This window comes from Lissotriton helveticus, chromosome 1_1 (assembly GCF_964261635.1).
Source record: "Lissotriton helveticus chromosome 1_1, aLisHel1.1, whole genome shotgun sequence".
Taxonomy (NCBI): domain Eukaryota; kingdom Metazoa; phylum Chordata; class Amphibia; order Caudata; family Salamandridae; genus Lissotriton; species Lissotriton helveticus.
Window position 1 is genome coordinate 675,224,698 of NC_136057.1, and position 27,553 is coordinate 675,252,250.

At 43.4% G+C, this 27,553-nt stretch overlaps 1 protein-coding gene across 1 annotated transcript in view; it reads right to left on the reverse strand.

The window, feature by feature from the left end:
- ELAPOR2 (endosome-lysosome associated apoptosis and autophagy regulator family member 2) overlaps positions 1 to 27,553 on the reverse strand; it is a 550,871-nt gene that overhangs the window by 269,790 nt on the left and 253,528 nt on the right. The window contains exons 3-4 of the mRNA XM_078674189.1: positions 14,079 to 14,274; positions 3,217 to 3,364 (exon numbers count right to left, since the gene is read on the reverse strand). Coding sequence (XP_078530315.1) covers positions 3,217 to 3,364; positions 14,079 to 14,274 — 344 coding nt within the window. The remainder of the gene's footprint in view (positions 1 to 3,216; positions 3,365 to 14,078; positions 14,275 to 27,553) is intronic.

The following is a 27,553-nucleotide window of genomic DNA, read 5'->3' on the forward strand; positions in this document are numbered from 1 at the left end:
GAATACAAATCAGCCAATGAAAAGTAAGGTAATGAGGCAATACTTGAAGGGAGACAATGCTCCAAGAGAGGCATTTACAAGAAGAGGAAAACAAGCCATTAAATAAGATGCAGGCAAATGAGAGTGACAAAGTCAACCAATAGTAAGACCGGATTCTAAGACCACTATACATTTTTGGTATGGTTCAAAAGAGGCTTTAGCCTATAGATAGCTAAAAGCTGTCTTGTTGGGAGGAGCTAAGAGCTGAGTGAGCGTTCACAAGTAGAGGAGCATATCTGTATTCCATGGTAAGGATAAAACATACCACTGCATGTGTTTGCACCACTGTGCTCCATAGTAATTTTTTTTTAAAGTATAGAAACCACACTACCAGTCTTTCAAACAGCAGCAAGGATCAGCAAGATCTGCTGTAATGTACATGTTATATTTAGCAGTTGTGTACAGTGCCCATGCACCAAACAGTAATAGGGTGGTTCAAGAAATAAACCGGAAACAATATTACCCTACTATAGAGATCTAGGATTTTAAGGGTTGAGATATTAGGTTGAAAAAATCAGCAGAACATTATTTAAAAAAAGCCTGAAATTTGTTTTTTCTTTTTTTAGATGGAATGTGAAAGGCAGGAGAGAAAGATTTGTCTTATGATCAGCAGAAAGACTCCTACCAATAGCTGTAGCTCATGTCAAAAACTAATGGTGTCCTTCTAAAGTTCTGAATGTTGGTACTTTCAGTTTCCAGTCAGAGACAACTTTGTTTCGGTCAGTGAGAAGGTTGGAAAGGTAAGGAGGTTTATTCTGGTGCAAGGCTTTATGTACTAAATAGCCAAAATGGAATCTAATTCTTGCTTCTAATATAAATTTGTAGTCAACTAAAATTGATTTGGATTTGGTGATTTGAAGAAGAAATTAGTCTGCTTGCCTGCATAATGTAATATGGCCTTGAGTGGGATAAGCAAACATGGAAGCACTCCTTCAAAGATGGCATAGGCAATGTCTAAGCAAAAATTGGAACATAAATTGGATAATTGAACTACTATTTGGAAAGCATGTTTACTGTTTGCACAATTCCATTCCTAGCAAAATCATGGGTTATTGTTTCCGAAATAAACCCCCAGCAGATCGCTGGGGTAAAAAACAAAAAGAGTCCTAAAAGTTCATGAGTAAAAGAAAAATGAGTACCAATCAATGTATTCTTTACCAGCAAAAGCAGTAATCTCAGATAATATTATCTTTCCTTGTCCGTTTTAAGACATTATAAAAGGCACTTAAGGGCCCTATTGCTGAATAGGAGCATATGTATGCATGTAAGCTCATCTTTTCCAGAACGTTAAATATCCTCCTGTAAAGTGCTTAGCTTGCTAATGAATAAATAAGTGCCAGCACCCAATTATTTTTCAGGAAGGGGCAGTGTAAGGAGGAGGGGAGAAAGGCCTGCAGTGCCACTAAAGCCCAGAACCTCCAATCACCTATTCCAGCTGCCCACAAGTCATCTGAACAGCCAGCCACAGAGCATGCAGAGTAACATGGGGAGGGAGCAATCATCTACTTCTATTTCCATTGAGGTTCATTTAAATAGGACTGCCAAAACAGTGAAATGGTGAAGGATCACTGTATTGCCTACTCTAATATGTATATGTTGATAACATAAGAAGGACTGATCTGCTGCTTTGCTATGTAAAGGCAGCTGAAGACCCTGCTCTGTCTGTACTGCCCAGGGCGGGAAGTGGCATAGAGTCACGGTACCCTGAAATACATGCTAGTGGCACCCACCGGCGACCACCAGAACAAATTAAACTCTGCTTGTGCTACTCATCTACTCCATGGTGTAGAGAAGAAGGGTCCCAGTGGAACTTTGTACGTTTGCTTGAATTTATTGTAGAAAAATCAAATTAAATAACAAACAATGTCAATTAATCACAATGCATGAACCATATCACTTGGTAAATAAAAGTGCCCCAAGAAAGGAAAGGGAAGTGGGATAGCGTGATGCTGTGAAGGAGAGAACGGTGAGGAAATAAGGTTGGTGACAATTTAAATATTGCGAACTTAATTCAAAATGAAATACACTTTCATGGCTTCAGATCCCTGAGCCAAAGAAACAGGGGATCGTAGCATATCCCAAAGATTTTAAACAAATATATTCACGTTGACACAAAAGTCTTTGAATTAAATGCGGGAGTGTCAACTGAACAAGAGATGGAGGTAGCCGTCGACGTTTCGACCCCACGCTACATTTGTAGGCGTGTATATTGCCTTACATCGGGGTCTTCATCAGGACAGGGTAAGCAACAAGGGAGCACTACAATATCTGCTCAGTTCGAGCAAGTGACATGGCTATGTCCACATTAGTCCCGTAGATTGAGCATGCTGGATCTATAGAGCCCGCAAGGGTTGGGAGTATCTTGTTTCACTAGCTTATATCTCCTCGCCGGCAGTGCGTCGCTAAGGATCGCGTCAGGTATGCCGCATCTTTTACGAAAAACAGGGGGCTCTGAGTCGCAGCCTTGCCGCGATTGCTGATATGCTACGATCCCCTGTTTCTTTGGCTCAGGGATCTGAAGCCATGAAAGTGTATTTCATTTTGAATTAAGTTCGCAATATTTTGTTATTTAATTTGATTTTTCTACAATAAATTCAAGCAAACGTACAAAGTTCCACTGGGACCCTTCTTCTCTACACCATATAGCACCCAGGTCCCATGTGGATTTTTCTGGGTATAACCCCCCTTTAGATCACTCATCTACTCCAGGCAATCACCTCACACACTGCTACCAGTCACCTATATCATATCATACCATTGCTTGAACACCATACGGGGACATGATTACTTCGTTTGTTGCCCCACGCCCTTTCACCCCCATCTACTTCAAATCATTATACCCCTCAGTTTATAATGGCTAGCTAACAGTATTACTCTTTCCCAGAATTTTAAAGTGCTCCAGCGTGAAGTGTTTTGCAAACTCTTCGCTTCGAATGCTAGATTGAAAACATATACAGATGTTACAAACTAAGATGCACTTCTGATAATGGAAATTCGTTTTATCAGGCAATCTTTCATTCTTTGGTATGTTAGGGAATATTATAACTATAATAAAATTATATTGCAGTAGAGAATAATTGTGTGAGATTCAAAGGTAAACCCACAAGTAGTAATGCATTTTATTAATTTAATTCATGAATGCTGTTATTTATGAAAAATAAACAAAAAAGTACTTACAAAAAACTCGAATAAGATGTTGCTGTCGATGTATTGATATAGAAATGATACTGAGCCAGGTTTCTTTAAATGCACCACGTAGACTAGTGACACTGTGCAGTCGTCCCTGTTGGATTCTATGTAGTTTCCCTGAGGAATCCAAGAAGAGCTGTGAAAACAAAACCATAGCATTTGTTTGGCTTAATACAATGTAGTGCAGCTTCCATTATCTGATAAGATTGCATGTTTAAACGAGAACAAAAACAATGGATTTATTATGATTTTAAAGACAGCCCACAGACAGGACTAATGATTTGTTGCAATAAGGTTATTTTAATTGCACCCTAATCCTTGCACAGTGGGGGAACTTCTTAAGACCGTCGCTTGCACAGGAGCATGTTGTTTTGCAGTATCACACATCTGCATTAAGCACTGAATGTGGGCAGTATGCAACATAGGTTATATTTCTTGTACAGCCTGCAATGTGGTCAGAATATCTTGTAGTTCAGCATGAAATCCTCAGAGTGACTTAAGAAATGTGGTTATTGTTTGGAGGGGAGGTGAAAGCCCCACTCAGGAAACAACCACAGTTCTTGCAGGGTGAACCACAAAGGTCACTTAATTAACCTGTGCTTATCCCTCTGGTAGCTTGGCACACAAGCTGCCAGGTTTAACTTAGGGCAATGTGTGAGGTATTTATGCAGCACACAAACAGTAATTGAGTGAAAACAACACACAAAAAATCCCAGACAGGTTGAGAAACAATGGAGAATTTTTAATAACTAAAATTAAACCAGAACGACAAAAATCCAATCAGTAAAATCAGAGATGTTCAATTTTAAAGTTTCTAGTAATTGATACTCTTTTTAGTTTGTTAATGAGGTGTTGAGTCGTGTTCTGAGTGGTGGACTGCTATGCTATATGTGAGGCTTTCAGTTCCGTGGTGATGATATTGGGTTCAATCAGTTGTTTGAGCCCTGTTGTTTTGATGTATTATTCTTATTTTTTTTGTTTTTGGGTTGATTAGTTTGCATATTGGATTTGCCGAAATCCAAGATTTCAAGATGTTGTTGTTTCACTTGACTGCTAAACGAAGTGTGATTTGCAAGGCTCACCATGCATACACATCAACAAGTTTTCCTTTCAAGCAGTTTGTGTGTCTAATCTAGGTTGGTGACTCTTGCTCCTAGGTGCACAGGAGTAAATACACTAACCAACGGTAGAGAGCGATAGTCTGCTTAGTGTCATTTGGGTTTGACAAGTGCAGCAATGGTACTAGTCTGGTTCTCTTTGTGATTCATCTTATTAAACTTGCTGAATCTCTTCCTATATAGGTTGAGCAGATAAGATTTATTTTGGTTTATTTAATGTGCATTCATGATAAATACTCTACAATGTTCTTATTCAAAAAGAAGTTACGCTGTGATTGGCTAGTCAGCTAAGGAGTCATGCTGGAATTGGTAAGACGTCACCAAAGAGTCACACTGTCATTGGTTGGTTACTGAGGGAGCCATGCTGTGATTGGGTGACCTTTGGCATTGCTGCACTGGGACTGGTTGTTGTATGACAGCATATTTTATGTTTTTGGATTGTTGCACGTGCAAATAATTGGTGCTGTGTTGAAAAAGCCTAAAGCTACTAGTGTACCTGCTACGGAGGGGTAGAAATTGCCTGCTAAGTGAACACCTGCATATATGATGATGTAGGGCACTAGCTACAGAGGGTTTATTTAGACAGTGGCTCGAGGGCACATGTGATTAACAAGAAAGAGGTTGGAGGAAGGATATGGCGGAGGGAGCAAGATGTTTCCCTGCAATAGTCAGAGGCGTCAAATGAAAAGAAAGCTGAAGAGGTAGTCAGAGAGAAACAAAACCAAGATTCAGATGAATTGGAAACTTTTTTAACCTCTTCCATGCTCATGACGAGCTCAGCTCGTCATGAGCCACGGCGCTCCGGTGCTCATGACGAGCTCAGCTCGTCATGAGCCGTGGAACGCTCGCATGCGGGGATAATTCCCCTGCTGTGCTGAGCGTTCCACGGCAGGTAATGCACCTGTGACGAGCTGAGCTCGTCATGAGCACAGGAGCGCCGTGCCTCATGACGAGCTCAGATCGTCATGAGCATGCGGGCGCCATGCGCGCCCCCCTCCCCGCCCAGCGCAGCGGGAAATTAAACCCCGCAGCAAAGGGGTTAAATAATCTTTTGAATTCCAGACCTCCTCCATATCCAGATGGAATACATTGACCAGGTTCTCTAGTACCTAATTCAGGTGCAGTGGGCAATGATACGGGTGTACAGACACATAAATCAACCTATCAACCATACTGACAGTTGGGAGTGCATTAGCGAGTCCCCTGCTGAGAAATGCATATACAGCTTTGCTGACGGCTAGTCAAGATATTACAGTTGTTTCTCCAGTTCCAATTGACATGAATGTTACTACGTCTGCTGTTGAAGAATACCCTAAACAGAGGGATATTAATATTGGGCTTTGAATTTAAGGACATTTTACGAAGGAACAAATGACCTGAACAGATTGCCATAAAATGTTGCTGAAATGTGGTACTTGATCAATGAAGCAGCAAAATCTGCAAATGATAACTCAATGAATTGGCTGAGGAGTGTGAGGAAAAATAAAAAATGTGACAAAAAATATAAAATAGATCTGACAAAAGATGAAATATAAGAATTAGATTTAATAACTGTAAAAACTCACATCAAGGATCTGGTTGAAAAGACAAGGGAATTGAGGGATTTGAAGAAATAGAGACAGATTAAAGATATGGGTTACTACTACAAAGAAACCTTCAGAAACAGGGAAGAAAATAAAGGGGACTGTTAGTGATTCCAAATTGAGAGCAGTTTCAGCATTTGCCCTAAGAGAAGTACATTGAGACAACTATGTGCATTTGCATTGGACGAGAGGTTCATGCTTTTACAATTAATTTTGCCAAATTGTGAGAGGAACCTGAGAAGTGGTACAAAGAGGTTCATAGGTAGAAAACAATTTAAAGAATGCTTTGCACTGACTTGAATTCCCTTTTTGAGATTATAGTCCTTTGTGAGTTCTGGTCTGAGCGTAAAGTTGCTGATGTTAGCCAACTAAGAAACCAGCTAGGGTTATGTCTGATAAATCTCCTTTAAAAGTGGTTGCGGACAAATTCAAAGAATGATAGAGCGTTTGAAAAAAAAGGTGCCAGAGAAACACCCTAAATAGGCAAAACTTTTAAGATCTTCACAAGAGCCAAAAGAGTCAGTGCATGCCTATTATGAGAGACTCATGCAGATTTTTTAGAAACACAGTAGTGTCAAGGATCCCGAGATGGTGCTAGCGGTTTTGTTTTGGCTTTTGCTAAGGGTTGGCGCCCTGAGCTTAGTACACATATATAGCAAAGTGTGATGTGCCGGCAAACAGAGTAAAGATGAATTTTTTTAATATTCCAATTACAATAGTGATTGCTTTGATGTGAAGCAGAAAAGGATCAAAGAGAAGCTGATAATTGCCCAGATGAAGCATTTTGAGAGAAATAGCAGAAATCAGTTGGTGGGTTCTGATTTGGGTTGTGTGCCATCTCACCATGCTGGAGTTAATGCAGGGGTTGTGAACAATTCTGGAATTAATGCAAATATTGACATGCTAAAGATGAGCACGGTTTTAACATTTTTTTTATTATATATTTTTTTTATTTTAACAGTAAGACAAGAGCAGGCAATACAGATATCAGGTGTTTCGCAGTAAAATACAGAACAGGGCCAGGCGGGGGAAATATACAAACAATAATCACTGTAAGAAGGAAAAGGCCCATCACGGGTACACAACGGAAATAGGAAATAAGCAATCTATTAAGCAATCAAAGCAATCCCACCCGCGTGACCTCGTCCACAATGTTACAGGATAATGAAGCCAGCGAAGAATCCCGGACAATAAAGGATTCGTGAAAAATAAACAGCCCATCTCTCGTAGAAGGAAAAAGAAAAGACAAAAGGGGCCATAGAACAAAAGAAGGCAAAATAAAAAAAACCACCCCTAACCCCCCACCCTGCACCCCTGCAATGGCTACGGCCTAACCCCACTAGCAGCGTGCCTGTCGCCCAAGAACTACCCTAAAGGAAGGGAAAAGAGAAAGCGGAGGAGGGGAAAGCAAACACACTCCCGGTCTCCCGTACCCCCGCCAACAGCGACCACCCCGAGACATGGTAAAATCAATATTTAGCAATTAGACAAACCAGTCAGGGGAGGATAAACAACAACCACCCAATTCTCGTCACAATATAGGCACAACCCCGGCATCGCTAAAAGCTATTTTATCGGAACCCAGCGATAAAGTTCAGCCCTGGCCAGTACGGTCCGTCATAAGAGTCTTTGCCACTCGAGCCACCATTTTGAAGGAAAAGGCAAAGCGTCCACAAAAGTTCTTGTCAGCACAGGAGGATCGAATACAGGATAAAAGTTCACGGCTCGAACGAGGAAAGGTGTCCAAAAACAGCGAGTATCCCAAACCATCACGAAGGAACTCGTAGCCACATGGAAGACCGTCTATAGATGCGTTAGGCGGCAGGAGGATCAGGCAAGAGACGCTAGCGAGAAGCACGGGCTGGCTTGTCGGTAATAGGGGACCGTCAAGGTTCATGAACTCCGGGTTATGCACGGGGACCTCGAACTCTGATGTGCAATGCACCGCTGGTACCATCTCTAGCTGGAAACCAATCGAGGTGTCGTCCTCAGGTTCCAGGATACCGTCCACTTTCACCATCAGTGTCCGGAACACAGCGACTGTGTGCGAATGGAGCACCCCAATGGCGGCCACAACGGCCTGCAGTGATGGCGCGCCTTCCGTCCGCTCCATCCCCTCTCAATAGGCGATAGAGCCGGACTTGAACCCCGGAGGCCGGCTGCTCCAGAGTCGCAGGCCACGCAAATCTGATATCAAGTAATGGGCGCTCCTCGTCTTACAGAACACACCTTCACCGTCAGAGAGGGCCCCAGCCCGTCGACCCCGGGAGGGCAGCAAGGTCTCCGGGCACCGGACCCCCACCACAGCAGCCGGCGTGGCACGCTGGTGTGTCCTCGGTGTAGATCGTTCAAAGGATCGTCACAAAAAGTCAACAATTCAGGCACTCTTCGGGAGACCGGGCTCAGTCCAGGTCTCACGGCCGATGTTGTTCAACTCTGACCCGGATAGTCTAGAAATCGAGGCCCCGGCTTCCACACGTTGTTAGGCCGAGAATGGAAACACGGCGTATCTTCGTCAGCCGATGAGGTAGAAATCTCGGGATTGCACCTTTAGAAGCAGTAGACCTTCATAAACAAGAAAATCAGGTGTAAGGTCAGGATTGAAGACAGGATAATCGAGCTGCTGGCGGAGGTCAGCGGAGCCGGGAGCTTACACGGCCATCTTGATTCGTAGCGTAGCTCCTCCAAGATGAGCACTGTTTATCATTTCTACAGTGAATTCGGGCACTGGAATTCGGAATGTCGACAAAATCCAGATCGCATTCAGGATGATTTTGTTCTCCAGATGAAGCAGAATGTAAAGTGATGTAGTCACAATCATTGGCCCCAGCCCAACTAGCTTCTGTGCCAAATAGGTTTTGTTATGTTAGTAACAAATGTATAGCACCTAATTACCAGCTGTCTCTTAGTGCTTGTCTAAGGGTTAGCCACCTAGCACCAGCTAATACTTGACAAAAGACATTTAATCAGAATCTAAAATTTCCAAAGGCCTGTTCATACAAAAAGGTTTTCAATCTCTTTCTTAATAGAATATGCAAGATCGGAGAACATTTTGCATGAATATTCCCATAGCCCCAGTGTTACAGCAAAATATGAAAAACAAAATTCCGTTTATGCCAGGGTACCACCAGAATCCATTGATTCGAAGTAATGATTTTCCTCAGTTTTCTCTAGAAAATAATTCTCAATGATCATGTCTGAAGAGTAGGGAGTAGGAAGATTCTTACTTAGAGCAGTCTGGGAGGTAGACAAGATTGCCCATACATTGATAGTCAAGTCAATGGTGGCCCGTTTCTTTTTTTATAGATTCGGGGGCTACCAGCTACAGTTCATTTTGCAGAGGTTCCAAACCTATCTCTCTCAGGAAGAGAAGTCCAAGATGTAGGCATACGCAATTAACAGATTGTTAATCAGGTTAAAGCAGATGTCATTGTTAAAATGGGGTCAATGATAATCATCATCATCATCAGTTTTTCTGTGTGATTCATGTCCTGTATATTTTATTGGACAGAGACTTGCTTCGCAAGATGAACTGTGTTATTTATTGCACACTGTGTGGTTAAAACCAAAGATGAAAATTGAGTCTTTAAAATTACATTACATGACTCTAGAGTTCTGCTGTTCCCAATTCAGACTAAAATGATTTACCTCTGGATTTAAGTAATAACATCAAAGAAGAAGTATAGGATTTCTATGGTAAAAAGAAAGGATTCATTAAAAAGCACAAAGCCTGTTAGGATAAATGTGAAGCAAAATGTAATTTTTCCTAGCAATAAATAGTAGGAACTCTCAAGAAGCACAGTCAGTGGAAAAATAGGTTGAACCAGGGAATTCTTCAGAAAATGCTTGGTAGTCCTTGAAACTCTCCTGTGATGGGGACAAAAAAACAAGCCCGCTGACTGAAACGCTGCAAGATTCCTCACTGATGGAGAGGATAAGACTGGTTATTGTCCTATCGGCCCCTTGGGGGACTCGCTGCCAGGAGTGCTACGGCATTAAGGCACTTTTAGCAATTTTGCTAAGAGCTAGAGTGGACTTTTGAGTTAAGGCCTACTAGTGAACCTTCCCTGGATGTGGCCATCTATGAATGGGTAATAACACCTACCACATTAAAAAGAGTGGGTGGGACAGGGATTATCCAGCGAAACACTAGAGCCCTGAACTCAAGGGGAAATGTGTTAACTATCTTTGCTTTGAATGTGAAGAGTTAGAAATAAATTACTTCTTCATAATATTGTAATAAATATTTGACCGGCCCTTGATTTATTGACACTGCTGTGTGTGCTGAGTATGAGTAGGCCTGGATGGACTGACAAAAAAACTCTGTCTCTTTCCACGGAGTTCCTCAAGCAGCAGAGTGAGGTAAGTCGAGCTGCTCTTGCTGGTTAGTAAAGCCCTGCTGTTGGTGCGCAACCCACCCACAGGTGTAGAAGAGTGCTTCAGTAGTGCCAAGCAGAGACTCCACCCACTCAGACCTCCTCCTCCTGGTAATGGTGAGTATGATGTAGATGAAGTGCAGGTTGGACAGTTAAGGCCGGATGTTGTGATGTGAAGATTTTTGTCATTATTTGGTTAGTCAGAAAATAATCAAGGACAAGTACTAATGTCCTTATGAATCATACCGGCATACGAGACTTCAAGACAATTTTATTGAAAGGTCAGTTTACAATGGCCTTAATACATACTTGTAATTTTCCGCTTGTTCTCTAAATCAGTTGAGTCGTATCCCACCTAAAGATCAGACAATTTGACACTTGTTAAGTTAATCGATACTGAGATTTGGAATGCCGACCTCTATTGAGGCAGATTATGGCTCTTATTTCAAGAACGAGATTTTCCAGTTGATTTGTACAGATTTCCAAATTAACTAGAGGTTTCTGATCCGACCAGTGAAACGCTCCAGTTGCAAATTCAAGTCTTGTAATGCTGATAAAAGTTAATATCCATCTGTGAGTGGAAAATGTTCAGTAGTAGTCGTAAGTGAAGCTGCAGGGGCCAAAATAATCAAGATACTGAAAAGAAATTATATAAGAAAGCACTGGCAGAATGAAAGACTAAATCCCTCACTGAAGAATGTTAAGTAACTGAAATAGACTCAGACTAATGAGATCGAATCACTAGCTGCTAAAAGACCAGCATGGAAGCGAAATCCAAACAAAATATGCTTCACCTGAATGGGTGTATTTAGCATCCATGTCAGATGAAGAAGAGGAGTCAGAACCAGATACATACAAAGCAATAAACTGTTTCCAACACCTTTGAAAATGAACTGAAAGGGCTACATTGAAAATTCCTAAAAGACTATCAAAGATGTATCATAACAGAGAAATTTCACATAAGGTCTAGATAAAAGAAAGGAAAACATCATTTTGAGAGCATGAACTGAATGAACTAAGAAAAGAAACATTTTGAAGTCTATTTTGACTTTTTTTTATTGTTTTCAAAGAAATAAGAAGAAAAGAAAAAAGGTTTATTATGATTTTAAACGAATTATTTGTTAACTTTTGGAGTTCAACAATCATGTTTATCACAATAGAAAATGGCACCTACCAAATGCGGCAAAATTATTGGTCTAATCATTGCTAATTACAATAATAATCTTAGTTGGCTTCTTGTTGTGCCTACTTTCACCGGTGGGATATGACTCCGCAGAAGTTAAATTAGCTACTGTACTCATGAAGTTAAACACAATACAATTACACATAGGGAATGTTTAGCTAGTGGATTTCATAATAATATTTATTCTAAAATGCTTATTGATTATGTAGGGGCTATGGGGATCAGAGACTGCTTTGTTTGTACTTTTCATTCCTTCTTCTGCAGGTGACGGTGCTACTTACTTGCAACTACTGATAACTTACGGTCTTTCCTTTAATGTGTTTATTATTAACTTTAACGAACATTAGTTTCTATCTCCCTATTTGTCTTAATTCAGCACCTCACTGGAAGATCTACCTACCTCTGAAGATGTCAATAATGGTCTAAAGTATGATACATTTCTAAAATCAGTTGCACAAATTAAGCAGACAATTAAAAAGTCTAACCAGGAATATGTGTCCAGTTTAAGTAATGAAGAGTGTGAGTTTATTAGATGATACAATGAGGGAAGAGTTACAATACAATGAGGGAAGAATTACAAATGAAAAGAAGATAAGAGAGCAGATTAAGACTGAAGAAGAATTTAGATTATCAATTTTTCATACAAGATTGAGAATGGAACACAAAAGAAAGGGTGAACGGTGCATGGTGTGTTGTAATCTCCCAGGAGTTAGGTTGTTTGAAAATTTAGAAGAAAGTGGATTTCAGAAAATTATGTTATAAATAGTGATCTTCTGATTAGGGAGGAACTAATTGTGAGAGGAATTCATGTTGTGTAACAGAATGACAGAATTATATTCCATGTATTTTAGTCATAATAGAGAAATCTCATTTAAATCAAAAGTCTCAAATGTATGATACACAATTATATCATACACTGCTTATTTCAATATGCTATGTAATTGCTTAATGTCACTGCCACTGTCATTGTTTATGCTACCCTGATAAACTTTCCCCTGCTCATTCACAAACTGCACCTAGAACCTCAAGGTCCTCTGTTGGTTCACTGTGCCCTATTCATTCACAAGCTATTGTTCATGCATCTAGTTTGTGGTAGCATCTCCAGGGTGACATTAGCACAGGGCGGGCCTTTTCATTAACAACCTTGATGACATCAAATCTGTCCTGCTTCACTTTTGAATTATGTAACATAACCATTTAACTTTGTAGTGGCCTAGAACGCCATTATTGAGTGAGCCCATTTACTTAGATTATTATACTCTGATAGTTTGATGCATTAGGGGGTGCCTTTACATGGGGACACTTTGCCTCATGAAATAGAGGGTTAACACCATTTCCAATTCAGCAAATGTGGGCATTCTGATTAAGGTGAGTTTGGGGGCGTCTAAAATATCAGGTTACCCCACGCCCAGAGTGGAATTCTCTGATTTTAGAAATCATTGTTTAGTGGTACTAGCAACTATAACCTCTGTAGTTGCAGTATTGTATTTTATAATCATGAAGGATAAATAAGCTATGCATTATGTGATTTTTCAAAAATACACCATTCACACAGTGGTCTGTTCCTGCACTCTGGACTTCAGTACTCTTTATCTAGGTCAAATTTAAATTGGTGAAGATTTATAAAATGTAAGTCCCAGAATTGCTCTCCATTGTTAGGGCTTGCACTGCTTGCAACAAAGGCTTTAAAAAAAATCAGACGGGACAAGTCAAGCTCTAAATTGTGGGAAATTACCAAGTACTTAAGACTGCATCCACTAGTTTATTACCAAAATAAAGACTGTGAAGATCAGCAATAGGACTAAAAAGAGCAGTCAGTTCTACAGGCAACAAGGAGATAGGAGAGTCCTGACACCCACTATTAAACTCCAAATGACACATAGATTTGCAAACTGAATCCCTTTCCATGTCAAATACCATCTTCTGAATCAGAAGTACAAATGCACATACATTGAGAAATTAATATACATTAAATTTGTGTTAATCACCACAGACCTCACTCTTCTATTAAATGATTTAAAATGTTATTGAAAATTAAAACTTTAATATCTACCGGAATTCCAGCTAAAGCATGTGCGTGAACAGCAAATAAGATGCCTGCATAAAGAAGCACTGTTTTCAAAGTCTCTTAAGAAGGTATTTGCCAGAGATAAATATGCTTTCTTTTAGCCACAAGGTGGATCCTTCTTCCACTCGACCTCATGTATCACAGGTGGACATAAAACCCACATTGGTACAACGTCTAATGTCATCCAAAAGTGAACATTCCATTTAATAAATGAAGGCAGCGCTAGCTGAAAAAAACAGTAGGTACCTAGAACTCCTGTTATGAACAATGAGTCGAAGATCATATCAAATATAAGTTGAAGGGAAATGACGCTGCTTCAAAGCTACTACTTCTAACTGCACAACCGACATGGCTTGGGTGAGCTTCTAAACTATAAAAAGTGTCCTACTAATTATCCGGCAAATTTTTTGATAACATATAGAACATGGTTTCTGATTATATGACACTAATTGGAATAAGACACCCAAGTTTTACTAAAAGCAATGAAAAGACACTCTTTCGTAAGAAAAACACAACTCTTACTTGTCACAGGTAACAGACGTATCAGGTATAGAACCAGCAGGAGAGTCCATAAATGTTGCCAGATTTGAGAACCCTGGTGGTAGTTCATCCCATTCATCAAACTGGATACTGGTGCCCAAGGAATAGGTGCCTGCAGCACACTTGCTGCACAGCTGCTCCTTCATGTTTAGATATTCACCAGAAAGACAAGAAAAAGCTGTATATACAAAGTGGAGTGTCATGTCACTTAGTGGGAAAGCATCTGCCAAATTGCCCTACAATAAACTCAATAGTAAATGATTACATTGCATATTATTTATTGATAAAAAGTAATGAATTATGGTTTACACTCAAGGTATACAATTATCATTTGGGGGGGTGTCTTACCAGAGTATCCCAAACTTGAAAATGGTGCCCAGTTTGTAAAGCATTTCTGGGCCATACAAAAAGCGACCGTGGCCTATACAAATATTGAAAATGTAACTTAACATTACATCTCTGGAGCAAAAAAAGATAGTATTCACATAGTATCATCACATTTCAAGGCTCAACAGATACTTCCTTCTATTAAGTACCTAGACCATGCCCGGTGAGCAACAGTAAAAATATATCTATGAAAACACACCTAGGTATCTTGCTTGTGAAAAGCATGGTGTAATAAGTTAAGTTGTTACTAACAAGTCTTGCATGTCTGTTAAGATAATGAACAGTACAACTTCGAACATTATTGTAAGCATACTTTAATGTGAACATCTAATATTACACAATGCCTCCAACTTCTCTATGATTAGGAAGACGTGGTAAACGTGATTACAGGGGTCTACCATATTCCCTACTAACAGCCCCCTCCAGACGTGGCAGGAGCAAACACTAATTGTATTCTGCTCGGCTAACTCTCCTTGTCCTTAACATATTTAGTTTAAAGTGTCTGAGTAATTTGGTTCAACATGTGTTCATTGAAGCGCTGCCGGTTGATGCAAAGTGTCACGCTGCTGCAATCTGCACTCTCCACAGGCCTCCCGGGGCTGGGTCTCTTCCGCCTTGAGTTTCTACAGTCTGTCTCCTGGCCACAGCTAGCCGTGGTAGCAGGTGGGCTCAGTTCTGCCCAAACATCGAGCGAGCAGGGCGACGACTGCTGCGATCCAGAGCGGACAGCTTACCCTGGGATCCTGCATTAAAAGTAGGCCTCCGTCCCAGGCCTTGTGACTGGGGGAGCGGGCGCACCTTAGACTGCTGTCTCCAGGCATACGGGGCAACATGAAGGGGAGGCTAACATTAGAGAGTCACTCAGGTCGATGCTGTGCCCGTCCCCCCTGTGCTACGGCCGCCGGGTTAATTATATTGTAATAAAGTATTGCCTCGCCCTCCTACGCAGGCAGCCGGCAGACCAACTGCGCCACACAGCTAACCATAACGCAACTGCTGAAGGCAGGCCCCGCCCGGGTCTCTGGGCAGATTGCAACATTGTAGCACGCACTAGTGAGAGCACGTTCTTTAACTGTTACTGAGCCAGGCAAGTCAAAGTAAAGTCTGCTGTGGCCCAGGCCGGGCGCACAGCACACAGGTGTCAGAGGCACCATTTCAGCACTGTCATCAGAGTGCCGGTCAGTGGGCCAAATGCGTGACAATGCATTTCAGTGCGGTGAAGCAGGAACACCACACTGAAATGCGTTAGTGTCACGTCTGATGCGTGATACTTGGCAGGACTGAATGGTACCTGTGCTTTTGACAATAATATTTTTAACTTTCCAGGCCAATGCCTCCTAACAATCGTGAGTATTAGGTTTGGTTTCTTAGATTACAGTTTAATGGAACATGTTGTGGGAGCTTTCTAATAATAAATTTCATTTGCGCTTCAAGGTCCTTGTTTTAAGTTAACAGTTAAGTATTGTTGCAAGTAAAGTTTTGAGTCACAATGTAATTAACGACAATGTTAGTTAGATAGTATTTATAAACCCTTTTTTCTCATCGAGCGGTAAAACTTGGGTAAAAGTTGCAAAATAGCTGATCCTCTAAGAGCAACGCAGAAGCTACCCTCGATCAATCAAAGGTACTCCTTTTCCAAAGTAAACAAACAGACAATCATCCTAATACAGCGCTCTTTCAGCCTAGTGCCTGGTAGCAAGTTCCATGGAACTTTCTGGAACAATTCGCTCGTCGCCAGCTGAAGGTATTCATGTAGAAGATTATTCTCAGGCAGGGTCAAATGTGATGTAGGTAGTGGATAACTATAGACTGGAGAGAGCCATTTTAGTGTGCCTATACACAATGGAAATATGGAATTGCTGAAGGAAATAGGAGGAAATGTTACTGTTGTGCTCCGCACTTTTACCTGCTATTTTGACTAACATCCTCATTTATACTTTTTCACCTCACCCACTCTTTTCACGCGCACCCTATTCGCTCGTTCAGACTTGACAATTCGACATGAGTAGATATTGGGTTTGCGCACTATTTATGCAAAACCACACCTTTCGGTAAAGATGTGGTTTTCTTGTGTTTCAGATGGCTGAAGTCGAATGCATCCAGTCTGAGGACTGATTCTGTGACTTGTGCTACAACCAGAAAGCATGCAAGCGCATTTGCTCTCGTTACTTTGTTTGGGTCACGCCTGCAAGGGCATGCACTAACGCATGCGTCTCACTTGCAAGAAAGCCACTATTGTTTACAATAAAGGGTGTGCTCATTGCATACTATTTTCGTTGGCTTTTGTGTCACTTTTATTTGTTTATAACCTCGTAATTGGCCACTGCAGACCAAGTCTCACTTCCGTTCCTTTCTGTGGAGCAGGGAAATACAAGGGGGGGCCAATAGGCCCCCACGCAAGCATGGCGGGGCCCGGCCCCTCCCACACCCCGTCCCTTTCGGGGCCGCTTGCCCCGCGCCCTCGCCCCGGAAGTAGTTGTGCGCTTCCGGGGCGAGGGGGCGGGGCCGCGGCGGCGAAAGGGTTAAAAGCCTGGGGAGCGCGGGAAGCGGCCTCTTTGTGCCCGCGCTCCCAGGCGAGCTCCTCGCCCCACCGTGGGGCCGTGTAATTTTCTCTTTTTCTTCTTTCAGGTTCCTGTGTCGTTCCGGTATCGCCGGAGGATTTCGGGATTTTTCCAGGAGCCCGGATCTGAGGACTCGGAGTTTCCAGGATCACGGATCGGACCTAGTGAAACGGAGCGGGAGAACGTGTCGGGCGGTCGCGGGAGAGCGGTTGCTGCGGAGAGGAGTTGCTCCTCGCCCCACCGTGGGGCCGTATGATTCTCTTTGCTTTTTTCCCCTGCAGGTTGTCGGCCAGGTCGGGGACAAGCCAGGATGTCTGCAAAAGTGGAGGCCGTGCTTGTGGAATCGGCGCGGCGCGGGAAGAGTCGAGGAGAGACTCCAAAGCAGAGAACTTTGCGAGGCGGTCGTAGCGTCAGAAGAGCTGGGGGAGGCCGAGCGGATTCAACATCAATCGGAATGGAGCCCAGGAGTGGGCAGGACAGTTGGGCTTTAGGTGAGCCACGGGTGCTGTGTTTTTCGTTATGCGGGTGTTGCCTCCGGGCTATGCTGACAGGGAGACGGGGGTCCGATTATGCCTGTCCGTGCCATGTGCCATGGGGGTTTGAATACTTGGGCAGTGTGGACATGGGGGGTGCGTTGGAAAGGAGCTTACTAGTTTGTCCGTGAAAGGTGAGGCCGTTTACGAACCTTAGTTGTGTCTCACATCATATTCTAATAACCTCGCATTACCAGTGAGGGGATTCAGCTAGAGGAATTGCACTTGACGAACAACGGGACTTGTTCTGCCAGTTGTATGTTTTGCAGGGCAATGTTAATGTTTATCGATTCTCAGTTAGTTAACAAAAGACCACTACATGATAAAGGAACGTTTAATTTCTGTGCAAGAATTTTCTTGGGGCTAGAATAGCGCTGTTTATCTACATCACTTGTGGCACTCAAAAGGATAGTACTGCTGTGTTTGTGCTGCGGCATTACCATGCGTCTCCTAATAGTTTTGTTATTACGAATGATACAGCTGGGATATTAATCCGTTCAGCACTTGTGGTATACTATGTCCTGCAGCACTAATAGGGGCATAAGAGGCACACAGGTTCTTTGCCGCAGCCGGCATTCTGGAGTTTAAGAAATTGGGTCATAGAGTATGGCGATGTAAGCCGGTCCTGCAGGATGACGGGGCAGAGCAGGCCTGCGCTCCCAGATTTATTATGTGGGTGGGATGAATTACCAGAGATAGCGCTACTCCCCCTTCTCCTGAACTCTGATGTGGACGAACAGTGGCGATTGCCGAATCACTCACGTCTCGGTTGCATTGAAAGGGCCGACCATAATAGGGCGCAAACTTTTCAGAGGGGAGAATTTATGCCACCAAGGCCGGTGTGGCGTTTGTCCTTGTGCCTGCTGTGTTTAGCACATTTTAGAGTAACATACCTCAGATTGTACTTTGTTTTCCTCTTGTGGTCTGCACACGGGTCACTTTCTACCTGTGCACTTTTGGCTACCTATGAATTTTGTTTGCTCGCATTTGTCGCTATTACCTCACGTATCTTAACGTCTGCTTGTGTAATCTGTTCTCGGGGAATGTTCTCATCATGTATCATTGTTGTTCTTATCGCGAAGCGCTATGTCGCCGTTGGGTAAAGTCCGCGCTATATGTAAAGGCATAAATATATAAATAAAGACCCAGGGTAGGAGCACTTTAGGGCATACAGCTGGCTTAAAAGCAGATAAGTAAGATGGAGGGTACCACCACGTCAATAGGTTTCCCCTTCCATTGCTCAATTTTGGAGGAAGGCTTCGTAGGTAGCAATTTTAGACGCTGCACTGGCTGGCATGAAGATGCACGGAGGCAATCTTAACGGGGGGTGAGATTCGTTCGTGATAAAATAGATTGGTTAAACGGTCTATGCTGCCATCTAGTGCGCCAATAACGTCACCACTTGCACAATGCAGCGAGAATAGACTGTCTTTGTAAAGCACATCTTTCATATGCGTGATGTTAGTCCCTGGCATGGGCCTGGGATATTAACTCCTAAACATTTAGAGATGAGTGGTGCACAGTACTGGTGTTCGCTTTAGGCAAAGGTACATTAAATATTACATAATAGTGTCTCATTTCTCTAATGAACACTAATGGTAAACTTGGCTAGCCACAGCACGGTCAGTGCTTGAAACAAAACACGAACTTTTCTGCCCAGCAGAGGATTATCCAGTTCTTGTTTCATAATTGCTCCTCAGCGAAGTTTCTTTTCATACATTAGTGGGTAATGATAATTACCGATCATGCCCCGGGACCTGGGTCATCAGTTAGCGGCTACTGGGTGTCTCCCTTTGTCAGACATTTATCTCTATAGAACCGAGGGTTGGTGGATAGAGTATTACTGCACGTGGGCGACAGAGGATTCTGTACACTAAATTCTAGCCTGTCCCTACGTTTTACGTCAATTATGCTTAAATTGCCATTAAAACACATATCTTGGGATTTAAGGTGGAAACATGATAGGCTTAACTCCTTTCTGTATAAAGAGCCACAGTGGAATAATATTTCATGCTAGAAGTGACGTAATTAGTCCAGTTCAGTTTCAAATGCCCAAAGTGGATGTATTAATGTTTACACGTTTATATCAAGTACTGTTTTGCTCCAGTTTGGTGGAGAAGGGTTGCGCGATGGTTAGAGTGGCAGACCCTGATGCAGAGGTCTAGCCCGGGACCAGGGGTCAATCCCCCGTCTTGGCGGGTTTTGGGCTCAAGTTACCAGCAACTGCTAGCCTCTGATGTTCACGAATTTTCATTTAAGTACAATAGTGGGGTAGGAAAGGCACTATCCCAGATCCTATCACACCTGTTTACAAGCAAGTTGGTCCAGTGAATTGTAGACCGGGGGACCACCTGCTACTGGGGATGGCAATAAGGCAGTGGGAATTTTAAGTAGAATTGTGTGGGTAGGTTAAGTACTATCCCACATCCTATCACACCTGTTTACAAACAAGTGGGTTCAGTACATAGTTGGCCGGGGTGACCACCGGCTACTGGTGATAGCAATATGGCAATGGGCCATGTTAGCTCACAAGTTATTCAAAAGGATGGGTCAGGGCCATAATAAATTGCCTGCTGAAATGGGAAGAATTTTATCTTTTTCTTTAAATCAGGAATGTCCAATGTAGGCACAGGAGGGCTGCACCCATGACAGATTTGCAGGATAACCAACACGCTTTAAAAAAATGTTATATTTAGAGGCACTGTATCTAAATGCATTTAATATGTTAATTCTAATCTCAGGGATGCCGCCCATTGTACACCTACAGTGGGGCAAGAACACGTCAAACGATCATTTGTCAGAATGGTTGAGTGCAAGGAACATGAAAAGCTGCCCACATGGGTTTAAATGCTGTGACATTAGGATAACAGTTGATGTGCTGTTCCTTTATGACTCAGCGACAAGACAGTCGTGGTAGCTACTTATGTGGTAGTTAGACAATGTGACCATGATGGCTGGGCGGGCACTGCAATCTGATCCCTGCTTAACACCCTCCTTGCACTGATCCCGCAACCCCATAATAATTTTTTCTGGGTGCGGGAATTTTTGGTGTTTCCACTTCACCTGGGTATCTGCCCGCTACTTACAACGGTAACATGGCAGAGTGGTCTACGTAATCGACAATACTAGTTCGGGGTGACCGGGGGGCTTGCTGATTCAAGTTACACTTGCGTACGTGCTTGCCTAGGCCTATATGCACTTGCGTGTTGACTTAACAGCATTTGGCACTTAATTCTTCCCCACCTGTTTTTTGCCTAAGTAAGTCAGCCATACCAAAAGTCAGCCAGGAAATTGCCATTCCATAGTAGACCTGTTAGTTTCAGGTAATTTCCTCAGAGGACATAGAGCACGCAAAAAACTCACTATCGTAGAGTGGATCTAAAGAGGAAGGTCGTGACCATGCCTAAATCCCATCTCTGATACTGCTGGTGCTGTTATATGGGCAGGAGGGTCAGACAGATTTGCAGATGAACAGGGCTGAACTGGGGGAGGCAGAATGGGTTGATGAACGGTAACACATTAAACCCTGATCTGTTGAAACTAATGTTGCATCATGATCTTACAATAGGTGGCGGTATACTATGAATTGATTGGACAATCATGTGTGGCAGCGGGAGGGCCACCTGCTACTTGCAACTTGTTAAGGAAATGATGCTCAGTCTGGGATCATGAGAATAATATATATAGGTTATGGTTGCCCCTTAGTTATATTACGCGTTACCACTGTCAGCCACGATCCAAGCCAACAGTCAGGCGCAAGGGGTTCGATACTTAGAACACGTATATCTCATCAAGTTGTGATTGGGTGGGTGCCAATACAAACGGACTGTTCCTTTTTAACTGATATCCTAATCATCCTTAAGGAGTCATGAGGGCGTTATGGTATGCACTGGGGACTCCATGCTGTGTGTCACTGCACTGCACACTGGGTAGTATTTGTTAATGAAGGCCATTTTACAGGGCACTCTTCGTAACACTAATACAGTCACGCTACAGGGGACACAAACTGAGGCTATGCTCAACACTTAGTCGGAAGTGTTTAGGAGTATGCATCTGACGCTAATCGTATCTCAAACGTGGCAAGGGATGGCAATGTAAGACTAGCACGTGTACAGCAGTTATCGCCAGAAACACTAATGGTTTGTGTTTATCTTTTTCACTTATGTATGGCCGGGTCCATGGTGGATATCTGGAGTGTTCCGCATCACAACAGCTGCTACAGGTGGACAGCCCAAGGGATGCTGACGTCAGGTAGAGGATGGCAAACAACAACGCAAGTGTGATGGGCGAGCGATCAAAAGACGCAGGAGGTGCCAACACAGAGTTGATTGTTTCGGTGTGTAAGCCCTTATATTGGGCTGGCGGCAGTAATGTAGCAGGATGTGGTTTCACAAAATGGCAGTATTTGCCGTAACAGGAAAATGTATACCTACAGTAACGGCGCCTGTGCACGCAGGGCCACCAGTGTCAGCATGATATGCATAGATCACCAAATGGTAAGTGACAACGGTAGAGATGGGACAGTACACAAGGGTGTGCATTCCTAGCTTCGGCAACCCCAGGAATGATAGGCCTATGCAACGCCTCATTTCCCCGGTTCAGGAAGTGGGGACTTCCATGGTAAAAGTAGTACCATACACTTAACACTTTCCAGAGCGTAGTGGCTAGGTGTGGATGGTTAGCAGACTGTACAGTAGGCCAGTGGGAAGAGTAGAATGGGAGTGCCAGGATACCCCCGGTCACAGCATCTGCAGGGACCCTCGAGAGGCGTGCCCCCACACCCTCGTTCATTTTAGGACATGGGGTAACGATGATAGGACCCAGATTGCACCATGGGGGGCTGCGTTTTCCCCCGGCTGCACGTAAAAGGGGGGGGGGGGAATTAGGCGAGTGCACGGAGTCACTTAGTGAAGAATCACTCGATAAAGAGGATCTACACTTGGTTGGAGAAACTATTTCATACACATTAATGACAGAATATCCCACAAGGGGTCATCTCAGGACCAAGTAGACTAACAGTCGGCTGATAATGAGGAGTTGACGTTTATTAGAGGCTCTACTCACAGGGTGGGGGGTCCAGTGGACAGAGTCAGGGATGCCATAGGGGTAGGGAACAAAATAGCAGGGGTAGAGGGTTTTGGATTAGGAAGTTATGACCTTTCAGTGTAGGCGGTTGGGGGGGGGCCAGATAGTCGGTTAACTACCTGGCCTGTGGCGGTAAGGTCATTAATCGGTGAGCAGCATTTTAAGGTCCTTACGGGGGGGGCGGACCCATTCACGAAAGGGGCCGCCCGCGGGAGGGGCCATTGGTCTCTCTCAGAACTTCAGGGGCAGGATATGATATCCCGTTTTAAAGGGTGCGGGGGAGGGAGTCTACGCTTTCCTCAGGCTGGTAGCCACCCCTCACAACACTATGACGTCACTAAGGTGCGCGAGTGTCTGGGCCCTCCTGTTATGGTTAAATGGAGTTCAGGGAGCGCACGTGGGTGTAACGTGCCCTGGGTTGCGCATGCGCATCTCCAACGTGGGAGCGCAGCTGTAAAAGGATCTGACACCGGTTGGCGACCTTGCCGTAGGACTTTATTAAAAATATTAGAATGCAGTTTAATTTTCAGGATGATTAGATTCGGTTAGGAAACACGCTGTACTAGCTATTTGTTAAGGTTAGCCCATCATACCATGTCGAAACGGATGTCAATCTAATCTTCTGAAAAGTGTGCATTTTAATAATTGTCAGAAATGTTTATTTGATTAAAATTTTTGATTTGTTTTATATTTTAATAAATACGGCCAGGGGGGGGCCCTGTACCCCCCTTGACTTCCAAAGACCCCCATGTGTTGACTGGTTGAGTTGGGTAATTCAGTCAGTGTTTTAAGGGGGGAGGTGGCCGGCAGTCCAAGACCATGATACAAGGGGGGGCCAATAGGCCCCCACGCAAGCATGGCGGGGCCCGGCCCCTCCCACACCCCGTCCCTTTCGGGGCCGCTTGCCCCGCGCCCTCGCCCCGGAAGTAGTTGTGCACTTCCGGGGCGAGGGGGCGGGGCCGCGGCGGCGAAAGGGTTAAAAGCCTGGGGAGCGCGGGAAGCGGCCTCTTTGTGCCCGCGCTCCCAGGCTAGCTCCTCGCCCCACCGTGGGGCCGTGTAATTTTCCCCACCCTCCATCCCTTGGTAGCAGTCCTTGGGGCCTGGCAAATGGTAAGTATCAGGTTTGTCAATGTGCCGGACTATAGGTTTAGGGGGCTTGATCCAGTAGGCCTTGTATTTTCCATTTACTGGAAGGTAGAACAGATGTAGATATTTTGTACAGTGTCGTGATATTTTAACTAAATTTTCTCCTTAGGCCTTTTTTCCGCTTACAGGAGTAGGTGTATATGTATACGTTGTGTGCTTTGCTGTGTATTAACAATTTTCTCCTTAGGCCTTTTTTCCTTTTAGAATAGCAATGTCGTATTTATTATGTGTGTCTGGCGGTAATGTCATTAATCGGTGAGCAGCATTTTAAGGTCCTTACGGGGGGGGCGGACCCATTCACGAAAGGGGCCGCCCGCGGGAGGGGCCATTGGTCTCTCTCAGAACTTCAGGGGCAGGATATGATATCCCGTTTTAAAGGGTGCGGGGGAGGGAGTCTACGCTTTCCTCAGGCTGGTAGCCACCCCTCACAACACTATGACGTCACTAAGGTGCGCGAGTGTCTGGGCCCTCCTGTTATGGTTAAATGGAGTTCAGGGAGCGCACGTGGGTGTAACGTGCCCTGGGTTGCGCATGCGCATCTCCAACGTGGGAGCGCAGCTGTAAAAGGATCTGACACCGGTTGGCGACCTTGCCGTAGGACTTTATTAAAAATATTAGAATGCAGTTTAATTTTCAGGATGATTAGATTCGGTTAGGAAACACGCTGTACTAGCTATTTGTTAAGGTTAGCCCATCATACCATGTCGAAACGGATGTCAATCTAATCTTCTGAAAAGTGTGCATTTTAATAATTGTCAGAAATGTTTATTTGATTAAAATTTTTGATTTGTTTTATATTTTAATAAATACGGCCAGGGGGGGGGCCTGTACCCCCTTTGACTTCCAAAGACCCCCATGTGTTGACTGGTTGAGTTGGGTAATTCAGTCAGTGTTTTAAGGGGGGAGGTGGCCGGCAGTCCAAGACCATGCAAGCACTGATTGATTCAACTTAATCAATGCCCGTCCACTGCCCCCAACATTGAGGTACTATTTCTTCTTCCTCCTCCCACTCCCCGGTCCCGTCTGCTGCTCCCGCCACAGTGCTTTTTTTCTGGTTTATTATATGCCACAACCGTACGAAGTCACAGGCTCTGTCAGCTCGGTCATTCAGTTAATACCTAAATATTCTAGTGACATGCACATGTTGGTTATCATATGTATGCATTTGTTTACTTGTTTCTCTTCGGTGCTTGCACGTGCTCCTGTTTTTTTGTATAGTTTTGAGTCCAAGGACTTTCAGTGCTTTGCAACATTCATCACTTGTTCATGTATACAAAACCTTCTGTTATGCTTTTGTAATGGTGCATTCTTTTTATGTAGGAATAATTGCACTTGTATATGCTTATGCGTGTGTAATAGGTGTATGTATCCCCTGCATGTTTGTGTTCCATTGCAGTGTATGTGTGCTTGTAGACAAGCGCTGTTCCTTGTGTGAGTCCCTTCAGTATATGTTTGTCTGTTTAGGAGTGTAGGACTGTGTGCATTTGTGTAATGTGCGATTTTTGTGTGGTGTATGACTGTCCATTTGTGTGTGTGTGTGTGTGTGTATACATAATGTGTGCTGTCTACGCAGTTTTTTTCTTGTTTGTATTATCATGACAATATCTCCTATGGTGACCTCTGCAATGGAGCCAGTTACAAGTCATACTGAAGTGAGACACAAAAACGTACATCCTGTAACTGCTGCTTTCGCAGACTTTCAGGGATGCGCCAATGAGCCGAAAAGGCGTTAATTCCAGTCCCATTTGAGGAATAGAGGTGGAGCCTTCACTGTTCTGAAATATGCTTGCTGTCGTAGACTGACAGCTTTGCGGCACTGTAAATATTTTGTGTCTAAATTACTAAACTTAGATGCACACATTTTAACCCCAGAATAAACACTAATGGGCATCACAAACTGGGTTGTTTTAGTGTGCATATATATTTAGACGGCGGTGGAAGGATGAAAGGCGGATCAGTCCCCGCAGAGATTCGAGCCCTTTGATCTTCTGGTTACCCACACATGAACTGTGTGCTCAAACCAGTTGAGTTATTTCATCGTGTAATATAGATTAACTGAAGTTTTATGTTTCAGGTGCATTTTATTGCCAGGATTCGAACATGCAGCCTGCTAGTCTCCTTCTCCCTCTCATTCAGGGCCTTCAAATCCATTTTCTGGCAATGGTACAGGTTTCAACCTCATGATCCGAACCCAAACACCAAAGCCAGATGCCATGAGGATCAGTAATAGACATATGACCCTAACAGTCTTTGCAGGGTTTAAAACCCAATTTCCAAAGTGGTGACATTGTCAAAGTACTGCACTTTTTAAAAGAAGAAATGTAAAAAAATGTGACAACTTCCCAAAGGTGTATGAAAAAAGGTTGCTCGTCAAAGGCATGGAAAAAAGGAAACCGACTTAAGCACACCGACTGAGGCTCTTTATGGCTCCAGTGATGTCATGCAGTTTCCCGTGGGAAGTCATGTTTGTGACAATGCCCACTGTCGACATGGGAAAGCTATTGAAAACGTTTTCATGGAAGCTGGGGTCTGGGTATATTCAAGCGTTGAGGGATCCACTGGCAGATGTATCCATCAGAATGATGGTGTCAGTGTGCTTGATTTCAAGCTCTTCAATGTTGTCATACTTTTACAATATTTGAAGAGACAGTGCTATTTGACCGAGGCTCTGTGGAGCTACCTGTTAGCTGACGAGGAGATGGGCTGTGGATTTCTCCTCGGCCGTCACCTACCCAGCCGGACTTTGGGCAGACTTTTCTTCGTCTCTCTGTTGTAGCCCTCTCCTTCCCATTAACCCTCCCCTATGCTCCTTTCTTCTCGTCTTTTTTCCCCTTTTATGTTTTTCTGTTGAGACTTAGCTAGTTGACCAATGCCCAGTGGACCTACCTGATAGCTGAAGAGGAGATGGGCTGCGGATTCCCTCCCAGCCGTCACTTACCCAGTCGGACTTTGGGCAGACCTTCCCTTCATGTCTCCGTCGTATCTATACTCTACCCCTTTTTCCCTACCCCCTTTCCCTTCCTCACTCCATTTTCCATTTCTTCCATGCTCCTTAAAAGTTTTTACTGGTATCTTTGGTAACTTGTAACTGATGAATGTTTGCAACTATGTGGAACCTTATGTTAAGTGCTCTGATACCTTTGGGTCTAGCCAGTGCTATATAAAACTCTTTAAATAAAATAAAATAAATACATTTACTGTCTGATAGAATAACACCTGTCCTGCCTAATGCTTTAAAATGGAAAATACTGCATACTCTGCTGGGTCTCTAGTGTGCTGGCTATGGGTAGCTCGGTAAAGAAAACAGTGGTCCTAGACAGTTCCTATTTCAATATATCTCTAAGTATATGTATAATTGTGTATCATACATTTGAGACTTTTGATTTAAATGAGATTTCTCTATTATGACTAAAATAAATGGAATATAATTCTGTCATCTTGAAGTGGCCTATTGCCCTGCTTTCTCATGTGTGGCTTTTCTGAATGACGTTTTTACGCATCTATACTAAGTGATATATTGAAATAAGAACTGTCTAGGACCACTGTTTCTTTACCGATTAATACCCAGGTCCTCTGACACATACAGGGTCACCCCATTGCTTATAATGGCTATGGGTAGCTGGCCTAGTCCAGGACAACCCAGTTATACATACTGTTAAGATCTGAAACAAACACCCCTGATGATACACCTTTCTAAGGCACTTCACAGAGGACAAGGGTACTGATGCAGCCCTCAGCTATCAAT